Raw genomic sequence first — 22,277 nt, 5'->3', positions numbered from 1 at the left:
GAAAATGTCATCATCCCTACTCCTGTCCTTCATAAACTGCATCTCTCATTTGCTGTTATATTCTCACAGTGTTCATTAATATTGCCAACCTCACTGCTCTAATTTTAAAATGAATTAATCCCTGCCCTAAAGAAAGAGAAATTTTAATTGTACATATTTACATTCAAGTATCCTGCACTGTCAAGATATTTGTTTTCAAAAATACAGATAACAAGGAATTATTAAGAGGGCTAAATTGTCAGTTTTGTGTTCCTTTGATTGAATTGAGATGATTAAAGGATTTGGTAGGATAGATGAAAAGACCTGTCCTTTGATCAGGGGTCTCTGAATAAGGAGGCCATAAACAGTGGTGGCAGTCCGGAATTCTCTCCCTAAGACAGTTGTTTAGGTTAGGTTAATTGAACACTTGGAACTAAGCTTGATTGACTTTGGATAAAGGGTGATGTTAAGAATTATGGAATCAAGGCATGTAGACAATTAAGATACAGATAACGATCTGTTTGAATGGTGGGCTAACTGTTAAGTAACCTGTAGCCTATTCATGTGGGCTATGTTTTAATATTGATCTGATGTCCTCTCAATAGGAAAAGGTATTAATTAATTCACACTTTTAGTTTTGCAGCCTGGATGTCATTTGACTTTGTATTGAGTTTAGGATCTCATAATGCTGCCATCAGTTTAACTGCCTTTTTCCACTCAAGTTCCACCTCCTTCTACACTTATCTGCTGCTGAAGTCACCCTTCAATGCCTTGTCACAACTTTGGCATTCAAATGCACTCATGATTGGTTTCCCTTGACCTACTCTTTCTGAACTTGAAGTTTGCCACCTTGCTACCCACATCCCAACCCAGATCAAGAAATATTCAACCTTGAGTTTGCTGATTTAAGCAGGTTCGGTATTAGCCAAAGCCTTGATCTTAAAAATACTGCCCTAATTTTCAAATCCCTTCATGGTCCTGTTCCTCAATCTCCTCCAGGTCTAGATTGTTTTTTTTCCCCCAAAATCTCTCTGCCTCTCTTCTTTCTTGATGCTACTTTAAGTCAGATTCTTTGACTATGTTTATTGGTTGACTGGCCTAATTTTTATGTAATAGGCTTAGCATCAATTTTCTTTGAGTGACAATGCTTCTGTAAAGTGTCTTGGTATTCCTTTTATATATTGAAGCTTCTCAAAGTAGAAAAGAATAGTTGAAAGTTGAAAGCTCTTTTATTTTCTTGGTGGTGGTGAGGGAGGGAATAAACTTCACAAAAGAAACCTTCTCATTGTTTTTGGTGTGTTCCTGTTCCTCAGGAGGGATTACCCATGATACCTTTCAAAAAGAACTCATGTGCTTTGACCCTGACACAGACAAGTGGACCCAGAAAGCTCCCATGACCACAGTTCGGGGATTGCATTGCATGTGCACGGTTGGAGATCGACTTTACGTCATTGGAGGGAATCACTTCAGAGGAACCAGTGATTACGACGATGTCTTGAGCTGCGAGTTCTACACCCCTGCCTTGGACCACTGGACCCCCATTGCGGCCATGTTGCGTGGGCAGAGTGATGTAGGTGTGGCGGTCTTTGAAAACAAGATCTACGTGGTTGGAGGGTATTCCTGGAACAACCGCTGCATGGTGGAGATAGTTCAGAAGTACGACCCTGAGAAGGATGAATGGCAGAAAGTCTTTGATCTCCCTGAGTCACTGGGAGGAATCAGAGCATGCACTCTTACAGTCTTTCCACCGGATGAAAATAATGGGTCACCTTCCCGAGAATCGCCTCTATCTGCACCTTAGAAAAGGGACACAACTGCTCTAACTTCAGCTCTTACAAAGAACTCATTTGCACAGCATCATAATTAATATCAAAGATTTTCTGCCTACTTTGCTCGGTAGTAACTATTATAGGCAGTGACTTGAGTATAATGACAGAAACAGTGGATCGAGTTATTTGTGCAGTACTGTTGGCATCAGTTGTCTGCCTGTTACAAGAGAGACATAACAAAATATATATGTCCAGGATTGAACTCTGTCTGAAAAGGTTCAATGATTTAACTGTTATACAGTGTGATTTTTTTTTTCCCTAGACAGTTGCAATGCAGAGGGTCTCCCTCTGGGATTCATTTAAAACAGTCAAATAACTAACCTATACGTGCATATTCATTACTGTGGGCTTCAAGATTTGAGAACTAATTTAATACAGTACATATAGATGTGGGAAGGTAGCCTGTCACATGGCTGTTTTCCATTAAAATGTTGACCCTGACTAATCAGTTGCCCAACCTATTTGAAGTTACAAAACAAAACTTGTCTTTTTGGTATCTTAAGTTAAACACGGCTCTGACAGTTTGGATTCTAGTGTGCAGTATTTGTGCTACCATCATTTCACTTCTGCTGAATTTGAAGAGCTGACTAGTTTGATTTAACCCTGGTCGGCTCCAGCCTGCTCCTTGTTTGCTGTACAGGCCACTTGCGCGCTGTGCCTCTCCTCTGTACGTATTGGTTGATGAAGTTATTTAACACACTTTGTGGCAACAGTAGGAGAGCTGCTGCAGCTCGGTCAACGTGAACTATGATGCTCAACATTTTTTTGTTCAATAAAAGTTTAACTGAAATCATCAGGCCATCATACTTTCTAAATTGCATCCTTTCCAAAACTTGTTATGTTTGACTTTTTTGTCTTTGAAGTCATTAATTGTTTTTAAAGGAATGATCTGACAGCATAAACAGGAAGTGGAGGAAATAGCACACTACAATCAGAAGGTGAAAAGAGAAAGAATTAAGTTTTTGGATGTAAATCTTTCATACAAGTTTTGTGTTCTTTTCATTTTGGACGCAAGATATTTCGGTTTTATTTTTACTCTGGTCAGGCTAGTATTACATGAGCAGAAGTATGTTCTTAAACTCTGCACTTCAGAGGAAGATAATATTTTTACTTTCATTTTTAATGAACATTCACAGCTTCAACTCTTATTTTTATTTTGATTGACTGCACTAAATCAGATGAGCCCTGAACCAAACATAAAGAAATCCCTACCTCATAGATCGGCTTCATTGGCACAGCTGTAGAGCATTGATTGATCTAATCAATTATCTCAAGCAGAGAAATGCTGGAGGGCTTTTTAAACCCAGTGCAATATAAGCACCAGTATTCTAAGTGTTCATCCAACTGCTCTGTTCTGTAAGAGGATCCCCGTGACTGAATCTGAAAGTTCACCAGATTCCAAGGGTATCCTCTGTGTGTTGGTATTTACAAGGTGTCTCTGAAACCATGTGAATTTTTGCAGGTAATCTACAAGAGTGCAATAATGTTCACAGGAGTATTTTAATATCTGCAGTAATCTCTGGGAGTACGTCAAAATTTGTAGGGGGTTCACATGGAGATTAGCATTTAAAACAAAACTCAGAATTATATAGTTTCCAGGCCAACATCTGTGAAGTTTGGGGTCATCTGTTTTAATATCTTTTTTTCTCTAAGGCATGGATAGGAATGCAATAATGCAATACCAAGGACAGTTAACAATCCCATTATTCATATCTATCTATCTATCTATCTATATATATATATATATATATATATATATATATATATATATAGATAGATAAATAGATTTGATGAGTTTAAAGCTTGGCCCCAGAAGAAAAATAAACTGGTTATTTTAATACAGTTCATGTGGCCTCCAGTTTGCCCAAGAGAAGCATCGGTCTTCTGTCTACATTTGATTGCCTTCTGGCAGTAGCATCAGTTAAGGGTCTGAATAATCTATTTGCTTTTATCTAAACTGGCAGGGATCATGGACTTCATTTAAAGGAATAAATTTGTGACTAAGAATTTCAAAACTCACGGAGCTGATGCACTGAAACATGTGGCTCCATTTGTGGCTTGGCAAGGAGTGAGTATGCTCAGAAGACAAATTTTGGAGGATGCAACCATAGAAGAATCAGGGCAATGAAGAATAGGAAGCGTTGGTGGTACGTAGATATGGAAATGTAGAGAGCCATGGAGAAAGGTCACCGGTAGCTGTGCGGAAAAATGATGATTAACAAATTAATTTTTAAATTGGGTTTTAAGTTTTAGAGCAGTGATTTTCCATGTGACAGACCTGATTTATTACAACAAAGTAGCAGTCTCTAATTTTAGAGCATTGAAAATGATTGCTCCATTATTTAATTAATGGCTCTAATTTTGTTAAATAAATATTCCAGTCTGTTCTACCATTCAATTAGATCATGGGTGATCTGTGACTTAACTCCATTCACTTCTTATAGTTCCATTTGCCTTAATCTTTATACTGAATAAAAAGGGTTCTTCTCAACCTTGAACCTTCATTCATATACCAGGATGTTCAGCCTTTTGGAGAAAAGAGTTCCAGATTTCTATTGCCCTTTGTATGAAACTTGTTTCTTATTTTCAGTCCTGAACCATGCATCTCTGAATTTAAGATCATGATACCTAGTTCTGGATTTTGCCATTAAAGGATATGGTTTCTGTGCATCTCTCCTATCTAATCATTTTAACCACATCATTTAGATGACCTGTAACCTTTTAAACTCAAAGGTGCGTACTATCCATTTGATGCTACCTTTCCTTTAAATTCTGGTGAACCTATCTTGAACCCCTTTCAAGATCAATATATCCTTCCAGGTATGCCCAGAAGTGAAAGCAGTTTTCCCACATGAGGTCTGACCAAGGCAAGGCTTCCTTCCCATTGGAGTTTGAGGAAAAGGTCAACATTCCATTAGCCTTTTACATTACTTTCTCAACCTGGCCATTAGTTTTAAATGATTGTTCCCCTGCAATTCCCATATTTTCTATTAAGAAAAGTCATTTGGGAGTGCAAACCATTTGGTTGCTTTATTGACTTGAGTTTAGCTTTACCATATGTTACTGTAAGTGATTGAATCGTATCTGAACATGTTTGACATATCTTAAATGCCATAACATAGTGTTCTCTATGCTGAAGAATATAAATTGTAGCTTTCATGCTAATGAGAAACAATGGGGTGGAAATTTGTTCATGATTGCTAGCATTATATAGTAATGTGTGTGCATTGTATTCTGTTTGCAAATTTAATTCCTTTGCAGTCAGTTGCAGAGTACAACATGCATACACTACAACAGTTTACATTTAGTGTTTGTGTGCATCTAAGATGAAGTTTCTATTCCATCCACTTTCGATTCAAATAGCAAAGCAGTTCCATGAAGAGTATTCAAAATTAAAGTATTTTCATGGGGCAGGAGCAGTTGATGCAACTGTTTAAAGAGACCAAGGGCTGGGATTTCTAAACAAGGGACAATAGTTGTGGTAAACCTTGATAAATCAATGTTATCAAAAGACATTAAGGCTTTGGGAAGTATACAGAGGAGACTTACCAGAAGAGTACCAGTTTTGAGGGACGTTGCATAAGTAAAGTCACTGAAGAAGCTGGGGGGTGTTATCCCACAGATCAAAGAGAGGTTGAATACATCATGCTAATAAAACAAATTGACAGGAACTGTTTTCACTGGCAGGAAGATCTGTATGCACAACATGGGTTTGAAGTAATCATAAGATATCCAGGGCAAATTTGAATTATGCTACATTGTTGTGAAATAGAATGCATTCCCTGAAAGATGGTAGAAACTTTCATAAAGGAATCCATAGGATAACAAGAAATTGTGTTTATGTTGCAATTTAACAGCAGACTGTCCCAAGACATCTCACAGGAACATTGACACTGTGAAACATAAGGAGATAATGGGGAAGATGGACAAAATCTTTGTCAAAGAGGTAGATCTTAAATAATGTCTTGACTAAGGAAGAGGAGGTTTACAGATAGAATTCCATAGATTAGGTTCTTGGCAATTGAGGGCAAACTGCCAATGATGGAGAGATTGAATTTGGGAGAGATACAGAATTGGAGGGAAGCAGCTACTGAAGGAATCACTAGGCTAGAAGAGAGTGCACAGATGGGAAAGCATGAGGGACCTGAAATTTAAAATCATGATGTTCCTTAACTTGGACCCATTACACAAATGTTAATGTATTCGAAGCAAATCAGAAAAGGGTGGTTTGACAATATACCTAATCCAGGTTTGGACAGGCTAGGCTTGTATTCCCTGGAGTTTAGAACAGTGAGTGAGGTTTAACTATAACATGTAAGATCCTGAATGGTCTTGGCAGGGTGGATATGAACAGGATATTTCCTCTTGTGGGAGAATCTAGAACCAGGAGTCACTGTTTAAAGTCAGAGATGAGGCATCTTTTTTCCCCTCGGTATCTTTGGAATACTCTTCATCAAAGAGCAGTGGAAATAGTGTTGGAATATTTTTAAGGCAAAAACTTAGATCGATACTTGATAAGAGGGTGAAAGGTTACCATGAGTGGACGAGAATGCAGAATTGATGTTACAACCAGATTAGTCATGATCTTATTAAATAGTGGAGCATCACGAGGGGCCGAGTGGCCTAATTTTGCTTCTAATTCATACTTGGGTCAGCAAACAAAGGGTGATGGGTAAAAAAGACTCAGTGGGAGTTGGGACATCAACAGAGTTTTGGATAACCTCAAGTCTACTAGAGGGGTGATCAGCCAACTCTATTGGAATAGTCAAATTACCAGGTAACAAGAAGAATGGATGGAGGTTTCAACACCAGATGAGCTGAGCCTGAGGTGGAGTTTGTCAGTGTTAGTAAGAACTAACTAAGGTTTGTCCTGTGGTCATACATGGCAGAAAGGTTAAAAACAGATAAATGCCAGGGATTGGGTTGGAGTTTTTTGATTAGGGAATGAGACTTTATGCATTAAACTGTAGATAATGCTTTGGCCTTCCCGATATTCAACTGGAGGTAACTTCTGCCTTTCTGCTACCAGATATTGGAAAACAATCTGACAATTTAGGAAATAGAATAAGTGGTGATGAGGTAGAACTGGGTGTATGTGATGAAAGATACAGTGTCTTTGGATGGTGTTTCAAAGGGGCAGAATGTAAGTGAGAAATATGAGGGAGCTAAGGATGGATGCCCAGGGAACACCAAAGGTAATGGTGTGGATAGGAGAAGTGAAGCCATTGGGTATGATTATGTGGCCGTCACTGGAAAGACAAGAATGAGGCAGTCCTATTCAGCTGGACAATAATGGGAAAAAACCATATGGTCAATTACATTTGAGCTATTTTGGCAAGGGCAGAAACATGTTTAGAGGGAAGCAAATGAGATGTTCAGAGAATGACGGGCGTGAAGTTAGACATGGGGGAGTGGGGGTAATTGGATCGCTCTTTCAGAGTTGGCAGAGACGCAATGGGCTGCCTCCAGTTTCATATGGTATGTAATGCTGCTCCATAAATCCTTTTTTCTTTTTCAAATAATAAATGCCTTCATTTTGCTTTGAATAATCACTGATATGATCACTGCCAGTAGAACATGCCACTTTCTTCAACTCTTCTCTTCTAAGATTTCTCTCTTCTTACTCTCTAAAGACCAAAACAGCAAAACACATGTACTTCAATCAAATGTACTGTACTCACTGCCCATAAAAAGCCCTTGACATCATTCAGAATAGGCACACATCAGGTGCTCAGAACTGTATTGCCTTTAATTGCATTGCTAAACTTGCAGTCACTTCTACTTTAATTCACCATTCAATTCCCCCAGCCCAGAAATACCAGTTGATTATTATTGCCCTGGTGACAGCCACAGAACCACTTTGGCTATACCTCCTGCTTTTTACTTGGACAGTAGGTGCTGGCAATGTAGAAAAAGTGTGTCGGCATTTCTGGGTGATAGAAGAAGAGCTGAACCAACACAATGTTCCATTTGGCTTCCCTTCCCCAACTCACTGATCCACTTCAACTATTCACAGTCCTCTTCCAATTCATCTCCCGCTCCCTCTGGTATTGGTATTGGTTTATTATTGTCACTTTGTACTGAGGTACAGTGAAAAGCTTGTCTTACAAACCGATAGTACAGGTCAATTCATTACACAGTGCAGTTACGTTGAGTTAATATGAAGTCCATTGATGTAGTACAGGTAAAAACAATAACAGTACAGAGTAAAGTGTCACAGCTACAGAGAAAGTGCAGTGCAATAAGGTGCAAGGTCACAACAAGGTAGATCGTGAGGTCAGAGTCCATCTCATTGTATAAGGGAACCGTTCAATAGTCTTATCACAGTGGGGTAGAAGCTGTACTTAAGTCTGGTGGTATGTGCTCTCAGGCTCCTGTATCTTCTACCCGATGGAAGAGAAGAGAAGAGAGAATGTCCTGGGTGGATGGGATCTTTGATTATGCTGGCTGCTGCACCAAGACAACAAGAGGTAAAGACAGAGTCCAAGGAGGGGAGGCTGGTGTCCATGATGCACTGGGCTGTGTCCACAACTCTCTGCAGCTTCTTGCGGTCCTGGGCAGAGCAGTTGCCGTACCAAGCCATCATACATCCAGATAGGATGTATCACGGCTCTTATTTAACCTTATCATCACTTTGGTCAGTTAACCATCTCTTGTGTACTACTTGTGCTCACCTATCAGGCCATTCAAACTAGAATAGGCCATTCAGCTCCAAGCCTTTTCTGCCTGTCATTGAGACCATGATTGGCCTGTACCTTAAACCCCATCTGTATATTTTTGGCTCCATGTTCTTTTATACCCTTCAACTAAAATCAATTATTTGAAATTATTATTCGAGTAGCATCTGTTTTGTGTGGGAAGCATTCCTCTATCACACTTTGGTTCCTTCTCACCTAGTTCTGATTTTAAGGTTCACAACTTGCCCACCTTTCTTTGAGATGTCCTCACCAGCAAGAAAAGCACTCTCTTCCATCGATTCCTTTCAGTTTCTCAAAAACCCCAAAATCAAATCATTGTTTTGCAGAATGGTCAGTTCGCTTGATCTGTTCCAATAAAGTAGCTCCTGGAGCCTCAGTAGTATTTCCTTCTCATTCAAATCTACCACTCTGAAACCTCTACCCAAAGAGTTATACGGCATGGAATTAGGCCCTTCGGCCCAACTCATCCATGCCAACCCAGTTGTCTACCTGAGATAGTCCCATTTTTCTGCATTTGGCCCTTATCCATCTAAATCTTTCCTATCCCTGTACCTATCTAAATGTCTTTAAAACATTGTAATTCTGCCTGCCTCTACAGCTTCCTCTGGCAGCTTGTTCCATATACCCACCACCCTCTGGAAAAATTTTGTAACCTAGGTCCCCTTTAAATTCCCCCCCCCCACCTTAAAACTATGACATATAGTTCTAGATTCCCTTAACCTGCAGAAAAAGACTATGACCATCCATCTTATCTATGCCCCCTCCCCATGATTTTATAAACCCCTCAGCCTCCTACTCAAAAACAAACCTAAACTGCTCCGTCCTTGTAAACTATCAAATGCCTTCAAAGTGTTAGAGAAACAAAGGACTACAGATGCTGGGATCTAGATGAAAAACACCATGATGCTGGAGGAACTCAGCAGGGCAGGCAGCATCCCTGGAGAAAAGCAGGTGGTCAACGTTTCAGGTCAGGACCCTTCTTCAGGACTGAAGATAGGAAAAGGGGAAGCCCAATATATAGGAGGGAAAAGCAGAGCAGTGATAGATGGACAAAAGAGGGGAGGTGGGATGGGCAAAAAGTGGTGATAGGTAGATGCAGGTAAGAGATAGTGATAGGCAGTTGTAGGGGAGGAGGGGAGAGCAGATTCACCGGGGGATGTGTCAAAGGTATGGAGGAATAAGTGGGGGGGGGAGAAAAAAGAGAGGCTAGGAAAGGGAAGAAAGGAAGAGGCATGTTTGGGGGGGTGGGGGTGGGGGGTGTTGTGGGAATTACTTAACGTGGGAGAATTCAATGTTCATTCCATTAGGCTGCAAGGTTCCAAAACAGAAAATGAGGTGCTGTTCCTCCATTTTGTGCTTGGACTTCTCATGGCAGTGGAAGAGGCCGAGGACTGACAGATCTGTGATGGGAGAGGGAGTTGAAGTGACTGCAAAATGGTCACCTAGTCTGCGTTTGGTCTCACCAATGAAGAGGAGGCCACACTTGGAGCACCGAATGCAGTAGATGATATTAAGGGAGGTGCAGGTAAATCTTTGTCTCACCTGAAAGTAATGTTTGGATCCCTGGATGGAGGTGGTGTAGGAGCAGGTGTTGCACCTATGGCAGGAGCAGTGAAAAGTCCCCAACATGGGAGCGGGATGGGTGGGGAGGGAGGTATGAACTAGGGAGTCGCGGAGAGAGTGGTCCCTGCGAAAGGCAGAAATGGGGAGGGAAAGATATACTTGGTGGTACGGTCCTGTTGGAGATGGTGGAAGTGGCGGAGAATGTGTTGGATATATAGGCTGGTAGGATGAAATGTGAGGACAAGGGGGACCCTATCCCTATTGGGTCTGGGAAGGGTGGTGTTGAGAGCAGAGGTGCGGGAAATGGCAGAGATGCCACTGTGAGCTCTCTCAGCCACAGTTGGGGGGAAGCCATGGTTTGTAAAGAAGTTGGACATCTTGGATGTCCTGGAGTGGAAAGCCTCATTATGGCAGCCGAGGTGGCAGAGAAATTGAGAAAAAGGGGGAGACAGGCTAGGAGGAGCTGTAATTGAGGTAGTTATGGGCATCAGTGGGTTTGTAGAAGATGTTGGTGGATAAAGAATCTCCTGAGATGGAGATGGAAAGAGTGAAGAAGGAGAGAGAGGTGTCAGAGATAGTCCAAGTGAATTGGAGAGCAGGGTGAAAAATTGTAGTGAAATTTATGAAACTGTCAAGTTCTGCACAGGTGCAAGAGATGGCACCAATGCAGTCATCGATATAGCGGAGAAAGAGTTAAGGAATGGGGCCAGAGTAGGCTTGGAACAGAGACTGTTCAATGTAGCCAACGAAGAGGCAGGCATAGCTGGAGCCCATGTGAGTGTTCATGGCTACGCCCTTGGTCTTCAAAGTGTTTTAACCTTATGCTTGCATTCCCATCTTTCCTTCTTTGAATCTTACCCTATCAGCTCTGGTTGCAATACCAGATAGCTCTTATTAAAGTTATCAATATCAAACTGATTCTGACCAGGCTGATCTAACCCTCCTCAATCTCCTCCAGCCATCTGCAGCCTTTGATGAAGAAAATAGACTTCCATTTATATTCACAACATTGCAAAATACTTTACAACAAATGTAGTACTTTTTAAAATGTGTAGTATGGAACCCAGCCAACCTCTGCACAGCCAACTCACACAATCAACAGTGTGCTATCTTGCACCATTTTCTTTGGTGACCACCTAATGATCTAATCTTGGCCTCATTTATTTGCTTGACACGCTATTCCTTGTTGGAATTGTCTGAAAGCACTGTGCCTGTTTCCATACTGATGCCTCACTAGCCAGTTCTACCTCACCATCCTCTCTTCACCCCAACACTGCCTTTGAACTCAGTCCAGCATCCAGTACCGGTTGAGAAGTTTGTGGAATTACCGAGAATGAGAAGTCACGTTGAAGAGGGCAGAGCAGTTAAGATATCTAGGCACAAACGTTTTAAGGTGGTGATAAGATGCAAATATTTACTTACTCACTACAACATAGAAGGAAGCTGGTCAGCCCATGAGATCCATCTGGCTCCCAGCAGAGCAAGCCCATCAGTCCCATTCCCCTTCCCTTTTCTCCTGCAACTTATTTTGCTGTCCATCAACTGCCCTTTAACTCTATTATTTACCTGTACTGTAAGGGGTAATTTACAGTGACCAATTAATCTAGCACTACATCTTTAGGATGTGGGAGGGAACCCACACAGCCACAGGGAGAATGTGCAATCTCCACAAAGGCAGCATCAAACCCAGATCCTGGAGCTGGGAAGCAAACAAAGGGCAAAAGTTGTTGAAAAGGTGGGATGTACAAAGGAGAAGAATGTTGCCAAAAGATCCCAAGTATAATGAATAAGGCACTAGCTGCTTTAGGTATTTTCTCAAAAAATCTACTTAGCTTTGTTAGACATAGCCTGCCAGTTACAAACCTATGTATACCTTTTCTAATGAGTTCAAATTTTTCTTGTAGTCAATCATGCTGTTCTTAATGAGATATTGCAATAAATCTTCCACAACAGATTTTTCACAAGATGAGAATCACAGTTAGACTAACTGACTTTAACGATTCTCACCTTTCCATTCCTTCTCTTGTGTACCATGCACTGACTGGTCATTTCTCTCCAACTTACCATGGCCAACTCCTTGAGTCTTTCCACTTTCTTCCATTTGTGGCTGAGAACTGGTACAGTAATTTGGGAATTGCAGTAGAGGTGCCATCCAGAGGAATAGGCATTAAATCATAACCTTAAGAGTTTGATTAGAAAGTTTTATCTTACAAATCTTTACAATTATTTGTTGGCTGGACAAAATATTGAATGTTTTTGTTTGGTAAGTCGTATTTAAATTCATGAAGTCCACTAGGAGTTATTCAGCAAAGCCTTTGTTTGCAGATCATTGCAGACAGGCTTTGTTTATGAATGAGCCTTGCTCTTGGATATAATGAATGAGATCCATATTGCACATTTTCCCATTATACTCTGTTTGCTTTTGATGAAATGCATCACGTGTTCATACATTGCAATCCCACTTTGTGCTTTCACAATTTCTCTTTGTGACCTCTCAATGAAGATCTTTATGTGCAGAGAGTCTTGAGAACATCTGTAGCAAGAGAAATAGTTAATGTTTCGGCTCTGAGACTGTTTGTCAGCATTCATCAATTCCAATGAATTTCTTCACTTTCTACAGCAGCTGCCTGACCTGCTGAGTTTTTCCTGCACATTGTGTTTTTATTTAAGTAAGGGAACGTGTTTGCTTTCTCACCTTTCCCATTCTAAAGAAAGGTCTCTGATCTGAGCCATTGAATAAGAAGAACAGCAGCTGCCCAGGGAATTTATTGTGAACTTGCAATCACAAGTAAAACTGGCCTATTAGTAAATAAGTACAGCTTAAGAGTGTATTTATGTTGGTATCTCTCATAACCTCAGAATGCTGACTCAAAGTACATTACAATTGATGAAATGCAGTTACTTCTAATGCAGGAAATACAGGTGGCAATTTGACCAGATAAGCTATTTCAGTGATTATGATTAAGGAGTAAGTATTGACCAGGACAGTGTAAGGCTGTTTTTGTTTGGTTTAATGGGAGCATCACTTCTGACAATTCAGCGCTGTATTGAAGTGTCAGCCTGAATTGTTGCTCAAGTCCACAGGGTGGGATTTGAATCCATGACCTTCTTTCTCCAAGCTGAGAGTGGTACCAACTGGACATGTTCAGTGGAACTAAGAGAATTTGCTCGGGTAGCCGCACTTCATCAAACAGAAGGATAAAGGAACAATCAAAACTAAAGTTCATTTGTAGCAATCCACCTTCCTCCCTGCATCAACTCCCCCCACCACACACATATCCACCATGAGGAATTGCTGTTCCCTTACCACACCTTTCCATAACCCCAGAAGTTTTTCCATTTCTTTAGTGTATTCAAACAAGCATCAGTATATTGATGCACTTCTAGTGCTAGGATCCAACATAACATTACTTATCACTGCCTCTGACTATAACACTGAAACTGCCTGGAACCTTAATCAATAGTCTACTGGAGCATCTGGAGTTCATAAAAGACTAATCGTGGCAGGACTGAGTGACTTAATCTCTCCTCCCTGACTCCCTTTTCCCACTGCCACTCATAGCAAATAAGGGTCCACTTTCTAATTGTAAGTAGGAGTCTGGTACGTGCTTCATAGGTGTTTAGGATACAAATTGAAGACATAATTGATTCTCAGTAGTGAAACAGGATGACTTCCTTCAAAGTCATACCACACCTTTGGAAATTACTTGGAGATTTTGATAACCATTTTGGAAACAAGTTTGCAAATAAACCTTAGTTATCTTTGAGATACACCTCCTAACACTTCACCAAAGATCCACAGTTTACATCCTTGCCATAACAGAGCAAAGGATCTCTGGTTCAGCATCAGTTTTCTGTACGATGATGGTGTTCAACTGTTTTGAAGGGAGGAAGGAACAGCAATTCCGAATCATTTAGGTTAATTTTTTTTTAAGTGATGGTGTGTACTTATTAAGGTTGACATTCATTGGCCAGCCATAGTTACCCTTGATAAAGTGATGGTGAACCACTAACTTGGACCACACCAGTCCTTCTGCTACCTGATCAGTTGTGTAAGTCTTGAATGATTTAGATAAAATGACTTTAGAAGAAGATTATATATTCCCAAGACTGGACACGGAGAGGAATTTACAGGTGCTGGTGTTTCCCCTGCACCTGATATCTGCCTTTCTTGGTCTTTGAGACTCAGTTTGGGCAGCATGGTTGAAGTAACCTAGTTGAGTAAATACCATGCATTCTGTAGCTGGTTTACCTTGCAACCATGACCCACTAGTGGTGGGGGTAGTGACTGTGTAGCATGGATGGGGTACTATTCAATTGGGACACTTTGCTTCCAATGTTGCTGAGCTGTTTGAGAGTTGTTGGAGTTGCACTCATCCAGGAAAGTGGATAGTATTCCAGCACACTCCTGATTTGTGTCTTGTAGATTGTGGAAAGAAGTGGGGTGCAAGGACATGGATCATGGTACAGGATACCCAACCTTTTACCTGTGCTTGTCATCTGTAGTATTTATGTGGTTGGTCCAGTTGAGTTCCGGTCAGTGCTGATCCCCAGGATGTTGATGGTGGGGGACTCTTACTGGACTTCAGTAAGGTATTTGGCAAGATCCCGCTCAGGAGACTGATCTAACAGCCAAGAGCCCAGGGCAATTTGGCAAATTGTATCCGAAATTGGCTTAGTGATAGGAGGCAGAAAATAATGGCTGAGGGTTGTTTTTAAGATTGGAAATCTGTGACCAGTGGTGTACCACAGGGATCAATGCTGGGACCCTTTCTTTGTTAGCTATATACACAAACAATCTGGATGTGAATTTCGGAGGCATGGTTAGTACATTTGCAGTTAACACGAATATTAGTGATATTGATGGTAAAGCTGGTACTCTTCAGCTGCTGAATGATATTGTCAAGTTGATAAGGTGGATGGAATTTAATCCTTTAAAAGATGAGGTAATGCACCTTGGGAGGACTAATATGACCAGATGTACACAATGAATGGTAGGGCCCTAGGAAATACCGAAGAACAGACAAACTTTAATGTCTATGTCCAAGGATCCCTGAAGAAAGTAGCCACCTATAGATGTTGCTTTATAAGCTGTATTGGAGTCATAGAGTTATACAGCATGGAAACAGGCCCTTCAGCCCAACTCGTCCATGCCAACTAAGGTGCCTTCCTGAGCTATTCCCATTTGTCTGCATTTGGCCCATATCCCTCTAAACTTGTCCTGTCCATGAACCTGTCCAAATGTAATATTCTTGACTTCATTAGCTGGGGTATAGTATTTAAGAGCAGGAAGGTTGTACAACTATATAAAACATTGGTTAGTCCACAGCTGGAATACTGTGTACAGTTACTACACTATAGGAAGGATGTGATTGCACAGGAGAGGGTACAGAGGAGATTCACTAAGGTATTGCATGGGATGGAGCATTTCCAGATGAGAGAATAGAGAGGCTGCATTTGTTTTCCTTAGAGCAGAGGAGCTTGAGGGGGGCTTGATTGAGGTGTACAAAATTATGAGAGGTATAGATAGTGAGAAATTTTTCTCCATAGCAGAGGTGTTTATACCCAGAGGCAGATGTTTAAGGTAAGGGGTAAAAGGTTTAGAAGGGGATCTGAGGAAGAATTTTTTCACCTAGAAGGTGGTTGAAATCTGGAATGCAGTGCCTGAGGGGGTGGTGAAGGTGGGTACTCTCATAACATTTTAAGAAGTATTTAGATTTGCATCTGTAATGATATGGCATAGAAAATTACGGGCCAAATGCTGGAAAATGGGGTTTGCCTAGATTGGTACCTCATGGCCAGCACAGAAATGGTGGGCTGAAGGGTCTGTTTCTGTGCTATGATACTCTAAGGTTCAATGGTGCGATGACTCATTGATGGTAATGCCATTGCTGAATGTTGTCCCAATCTTCCTGCATGTGGGCTTGGGCTGCTTCACTTGTTGCGGAGTTGTGAACATTGTGCATTTGTCAGTGAATGTCCCCACTTCCAACCATTGCTGAGGGCCACGTTTTTTGCTCTGACTGTACATAACCAGACATCAATACTTCTGAAATTTGTTTCTTCATATTATTATTTGTTTCTTTGACTAATTTTATTACTGATTACCATCAAAAAACAAGGAGTCATTAATGGTTTCCCTATTTATACATATGCAGTATGGAAACAGACCCTTCAGCCTACTGAATCTGTGCTGGCCATCAACCACCCATTTACTTTCATCCCATATCAATCCCATTTTATTCTCCCTTCCATCAATTCCCCCCAAATTCTACCATCGCCTACACACTAGGGACAATGTACAGTGGCCAATTAACCTACCAACCCACACACCTTTGGGATGTGGGAGGAAACCGGAGCACCCGGGAGAAACCCACACGGTCACAGGGAGAACATGCAAACTACATGCAGATCACCTGAGATCAGGATCTAACCTGGGTCTCTGGCACTGGAGGCAGTGGCTTTACCAGCTTTGCTACTCCACCCTCCAGGGTTAGGCAGGGAATTATGAATCATGGAATCTTTACAATATGGAAGGATGACATTTGACCCATTGCATCTACACTCTACAATCCTTTCAGTCCCATTGCCCCACTCATTCCCCACAGCCCTGCATCCCTTAGGAGCCTATCCAATTCCCTTTTGAAGCCCCTGAATCCACTCGCTCCAGAGAGTACAAGTTAAAATTAAAGAGGTGTGCCTGTGTAAAAAGAAACTAACAACTGTAAATTCCACACATTGCCACCGCAATTTTCTCACAAGCTTTGTACACAGTCACACTTCTTGATGTCAATGTCATTGATTAACCATGTGACCAACTCAAATTTCCACAGCAAGTGTCTTCTGTGAACTCAGCATTGAAGCTAAAAATAAATTCTCAACACTTTAACCGTGCCTTTTTCAGAACACTGTTCTGGGAGGCACACCTGGTGGAAGTGAGGAAAAGAAACGGAGAGGGATTCAGCTCTTAGTCAACATTCACTAATGAGCCTTCTTCGTCTTCAGCTAGATTGGATTTGAGCTGCAAGGAAAGGGTAGGAAATTGCAATATCTACCACTGTTTTTATTGTAAGTATGTATGCAAGACTGCATCTCTCTAAAAAGCAAAGTATGTACCTTTCCACAATGCTGCATACACAATTTGTGTCCTGTACTAAGAACATAATAGGAACAGAAGTAGGTCACTCGGCCCTTCAAGCCTGCCCCGCCATCCAATGTGATCATGGCTGATCTACCCCAGGCCTCCTGTGGAACTGTGCAGTTTCACCTTATTTGCAGAATTCGCACACAAAACACTGAACCTTCTCATGGAAAACACACACAGAAAATGTGATCTGCAAAAACATTTCTGGCCCATTAACTGCCCACTCATTAATTTCAGTTATGTCAGAGCTGCAGAAATATAAATACGCTTTTCAGTGGTGAACTAAATGGATGAATTTATTTGGATTTCCACCATCCACGATTCCAAATATTTCTTCCCACTGATACATTGAATTCTATGAATTTTATAATTCTAACCCATTTTAATTTAATCTTTGCCAAATGAATCACCGAGCACTCAGATCCTCTCCCACACTTATATCTCTGCCAACGACCCTTGGCTTGTAGAAAATTGAAGTCTTTATAGAGTTTCAGCAAGAACTGTATAGTTAAGAAAAGAATTCTCCTGAGAGTTAGATTTGGCCTTGAGCCATTATCACTGTGTTATTTCAAGATGTTTCAACTCTAACAAAATGCTCATCATTTAACCATGGTCAGTTTTAGAACGATGGCAAAAAGCACCAATAATTACCTTTGGGCTAATGATCCAGTGCCCTAGGGACTTCTGGATATTCTCCATTTGCTGTTAAAATATGTATGTCATCAAAGCTTCAAAGAGCTGAGAAAGAAAGGTTTTTTTAATGACTAGATTAGTTTCTTATCTGTATCAGTGCACTAAATTTAGAAATTCAATACAAGTTGCTTTTATGTGAAGTTTAATTTGAAGGGAGATGGAATGTTACTCAAGTCTAATGAAATAACAAATGAGCCACAAAAAGATACCAGTGAACAGAACTTCAATGGGTGTGATCCAATCCAGAAATAATTAGAATGCTGCATATGTTAGAAATCTGAAATCAAAAGAGAGAATTTTTGAAATACTCAGGAGGTCAGGCAGGATCAATGGAGAGAGAAACAGAGTTAATGTTTCCGATTGATGACTTGATTGTTCCAATTACAAAAAAAGTCATTGACCTGAAACATTGACTCTGTTTCTCTCTCCATGCTCTCCATTCACTCAGATGCTGCCTGATCTGCTGAGTACTTCAAGCATTCTCTGATTGTATTATGGAAGTAAGATGATACACTTTGCAATAAAGAACATGTTCTAATGGTGCAAACACTAAGAACCACTGCAGAGTCACATTCCTATAATGATCTGAGAGCCTCCCTCTGAAGCCTATTGTTAGCTGGTACAGGAGAATAACCATGGGAACCACTTCTGTTATAAGACCACCTTTCACAGGAGCACCTCTGAAATGTCTTCGTTTTTATTCAGCTGGGAATTCCCTTCGTCAAGGTTTACAGCGCACTGTGATTTATCTTCATCCCTGTCCCTGTAATTCTGCACTGGTCCCTTCACCATCTTCCACAAAAAAAGAGCCACAAAATATTCAGCTCTGAAGATATGGTCTCAGTGAGAAATCCAGCATAGATCGGAATCGTTGTTTCACCAAATACTTCTGATCCCAAGCTTCAAGTCACCGGTCATTTCCATTCTTCGCCCAACTCTCCCAACCTGCCTGTCCTTGGATTCCAGCACCTTGTGTTTTGATGTGGCATTTCCAGACCCAGTTTCTGATGTTGGTATTGCTACTCACATTTTCAGCTCCTACAGACACAACTTTTATTTATTTGTCCCATTACCACCGTCTTTTGTCTTGAACCATCTTTGTCCCTTAATCTCACCTACATTTCACCCAGTCGCAGACTTTCCTCTTTGTCCTTCCTTCCCCTCTCACATTCTCCAGGTGCCTAAAACCTGTTACATCTCTAGCGTTTTCCAATTCTCATCAACGATTATCCCCCTGAAGTGTCTTTGTTTCTCTCTGTATAAGGAACGCCAGACCTACTGTGTGTTACCAACACTTTTTCTATTTCAGATTTCCTGTATCTGCAGCACTTTGCTTCTTTTTTTTTGTTGCAGGAGCTGCAATTCTATGTCAAGGACTTCTGTAAGACTTGGAGATAAACAATTGGACATTTGTTTGCAAAGCCTAAACCATCATCAGTTGATATCTAGAATACACTGCCAGAGGAGGTGGTGGAATAAGATGCAATCACTAAGTTTAAGAGGCATTCAGGCAAACACTTAAATCGGCAAGGCATAGAAATGATATGGTACTAATGCAGACAAATGAGAACAATGTAGATGTGCAAAAAGGTCGGCATGGATGTGGTGGGCCAAAGGGCCTGTTTCAGTGCTGTATCAGTCATGACCATGACACTTGCCCTTTCACCTCTTCCCTTCCCACCCTCCAGATGCTCTATGCTTGTGCTTATGAGTTTCACCTTGCAGGAGTTGAAATTTGGAGCGGGAGATTTGAAAAGAGGCGAGTCTCTGTGCTTGTGCTTATGAGTTACACCTTTCAGGAGTCTAACAGAAGCACATTTGCAAGTTATTAATAGTTGATTGACTCATTGGCTAGTTAACAACAGTCAATAAAAAGAAGTAAGGGTCAAGCAGAGTGGCCATTGCTGGATTGTGCCAGCGTTAGAATGGGGAGCTGAGGCTTTGGTTCAAGAGACTTCGGCAAGAAGAGGCAGAGGCTAAAGAGTTGGCGACGTGAAGAGAGAATGGGAGATTTGAAAAGAAGTGAGTCTCCTTGCTTGTTTGTGAGTTTCACTTGCAGGAATTTAAGAGGTAAGTCAGCTAATTGTTAGTAAATAAGTGGTTAATTAGCTAATTATTAGCAGCTAATAAAAAGTTAGGGTTAAACAGAGTGGCCATTTTGGAGCGGCCATTTTGGAGCAGCCATTTTGAGAGTGAATACCAACCTGTGAATACTAGGCTTCAGTGAGGAGAGCGAGCAACACAAAGCTAAGGTGAGGGTGGGTTCTTATTTCTTTCTGTCCCTTTATTTTCCCTCAAAGCTCTTTAGTCATGGCAGGTGTGCTCAGACCCATGTCATGCCCCTCCTGCGCAATATGGGAACTCAGGGAGGCTGCCAGTGTCTTTGATGACCATGTGTGCAGGAAGTGTGTTTAGCTGCAGCTCGTGACAGGCCACGTAATGGCACTGGAGCTGTGGATGGATTCACTCTGGAGCATCTGTGAAGCTGAGAATGTTGTGGATAACACGTTTTGTGAGTTGGTCTGGGAAAGATGGGTGACCGACAAGCAGAGAAGTAGCAGGAAGTTAGTGTAGGGGTCACCTGCGGTCATCTTCCTACAAAACAAATATACTGCTTTGGATACTGTTGGGGCAGATGGCTCATCAGGGGAAGGCAGCAGTAGCCAGGATCATGGCATCTTGAGTGGCTCTACTGCCCAGGCTGGCAGGAAAAGAGTGGCAGAGCTATAGTGGTAGAGGATTCCATGGTAAAGGGAATAGACAGGAACTTCTGTGGCCGCAAATGGGACTCCTGGTTGGTGTGTTGCCTCCCAGGTGCAAGGGTCAGGGATGTCTCTGAGCAGCTGCAGGGCATTCTGGAAGGGGAGGGTGAACAGCCAGTTATTGTGGTGGATGTAGGTACCAACGATATAGGAAAAAAGTGGGATGATGTCCTACAAACTGAATTTAGAGAGCTAGGAGATGGATTAAAAAGTAGGACCTCAAAGATAATAATCTCAGGATTACTACCTGTGCCACATGCTAGTCATAGTAGGGATAGCAGCATAGTTAGGATGAATATCCCATAGTTAGGCTTGAGCAGTGGTGCAGATTCCTGGGGCATTGGAACTGGTTCTGGGGAGGTGGGACCAGTACAAATTGAATGGTTGACACCTGGGCAGGACTGGGATCAATGTCCTAAGGGCATTGTTTGCTAGTGCTATTGGGGAGGGTTTAAACTAATATGTTAAGGGAATGGGAATCCATGCAGAAAGACAGAAGGAAACAAAGCAGAGACCAGAGCAAAAGCTAGAAAAGAGAAAAATGAGGGTGGAGTACTGAAAAGTCAAACGCAAAGGACACAAAGGTTACTGGATTCTAAAAGGACAATGAATGTAAAGGCACTTTATCTGAATCCCGATAGTATTTGAAACAAGGTCAGTGAACTTGTGGCACAAATTAGTACAAAGGGGTATGATTTAGTGGCCATTACAGAAACATGGTTGCAGGGTGGAGATAAGTGGAAATTAAATATCCAAGGGTATCAGGTAATACAGAAGAATAGGCAGGAAGGTGAGGGAGGTGGGGTAGTGCTCTTAATTAAGAATGAGATCAGGGTGATAGTGAGAGACGATATAAGATGTAGGGAACAGAATGTTGAGTCCATTTGGGTAGAGATTAGGAACAATAAAGGGAAAAAAAAAATCACTGGAGTTGTTCATAGGCCACCAAATCATAACATTACAGTGGCACAGGCAATGAACCAAGGAATATTCGATGCATGTAAAAATGGAAAGGCAGTTGTCATGGGGGACTTTTACTTGCATATAGATTAGGTGAACCAAGTTGGTTGAGGCAGTCTTGAGGAGGACTTTATAGAATGCATCTGTGATAGCTTTCTTGAACAGAATGTTAGTGAACCTACAAGGGAAAATGCTATCTTATATTTGGTAAAATTAATGATCTTGGAAAGAGTGATCATAGTATGAATGAATTTCTCATACAAATGGAGGATGCAATAGTTCGATCTAAAATCATTGTATTATGCCCAAACAAGTGAGACTGCAACAAGAGAGGGAGGAGTTGGCTAGCGTAGACTGGAGACACAGACTATATGGTGGGACAGTTGAGGAACAGTGGAAGACTTTCAAAGAGATTTTTCACAGTGCTCAACAAAAGTATATTCCAGTTGAAAGCAAGGAGGGTAAGGGTGGGGAGAGCCAGCCTTGGATAACTAAGAAAGTAAAAGAAGTGAGCATCAAGCTAAAAGCTCATGCATATAAAGTCACCAAGAGTACTGGGAAACTGAAAGATTGGGAAAACTTGAAAGATCAACAAAGAACCACTAAGCAAGCAATAAGGAAAGGGAAAATAGATTATGAAAGTAAACTA

General features: G+C 41.3%; 1 protein-coding gene across 7 annotated transcripts in view; it reads left to right on the top strand.

Annotated features, from left to right (window-relative positions):
- The window catches only part of klhl13 (kelch-like family member 13), a 177,674-nt gene extending 174,168 nt beyond the window's left edge, over window positions 1-3,506 (top strand). For all 7 annotated transcript variants that reach the window (XM_052022019.1, XM_052022020.1, XM_052022021.1 and 4 more), the window contains one exon: window positions 1,293-3,506. In XM_052022019.1, the coding sequence (XP_051877979.1) occupies window positions 1,293-1,780 (488 nt within the window). In that variant the 3' untranslated portion in view covers window positions 1,781-3,506. The remainder of the gene's footprint in view (window positions 1-1,292) is intronic.
- The last annotated feature ends 18,771 nt before the right edge of the window (window positions 3,507-22,277 follow it).

This window comes from Pristis pectinata, chromosome 8 (assembly GCF_009764475.1).
Source record: "Pristis pectinata isolate sPriPec2 chromosome 8, sPriPec2.1.pri, whole genome shotgun sequence".
In the NCBI taxonomy this organism is placed as follows: domain Eukaryota; kingdom Metazoa; phylum Chordata; class Chondrichthyes; order Rhinopristiformes; family Pristidae; genus Pristis; species Pristis pectinata.
Note: the sequence above shows the minus strand (reverse complement) of the source record. Positions and strands in the feature narration are given on the sequence as shown.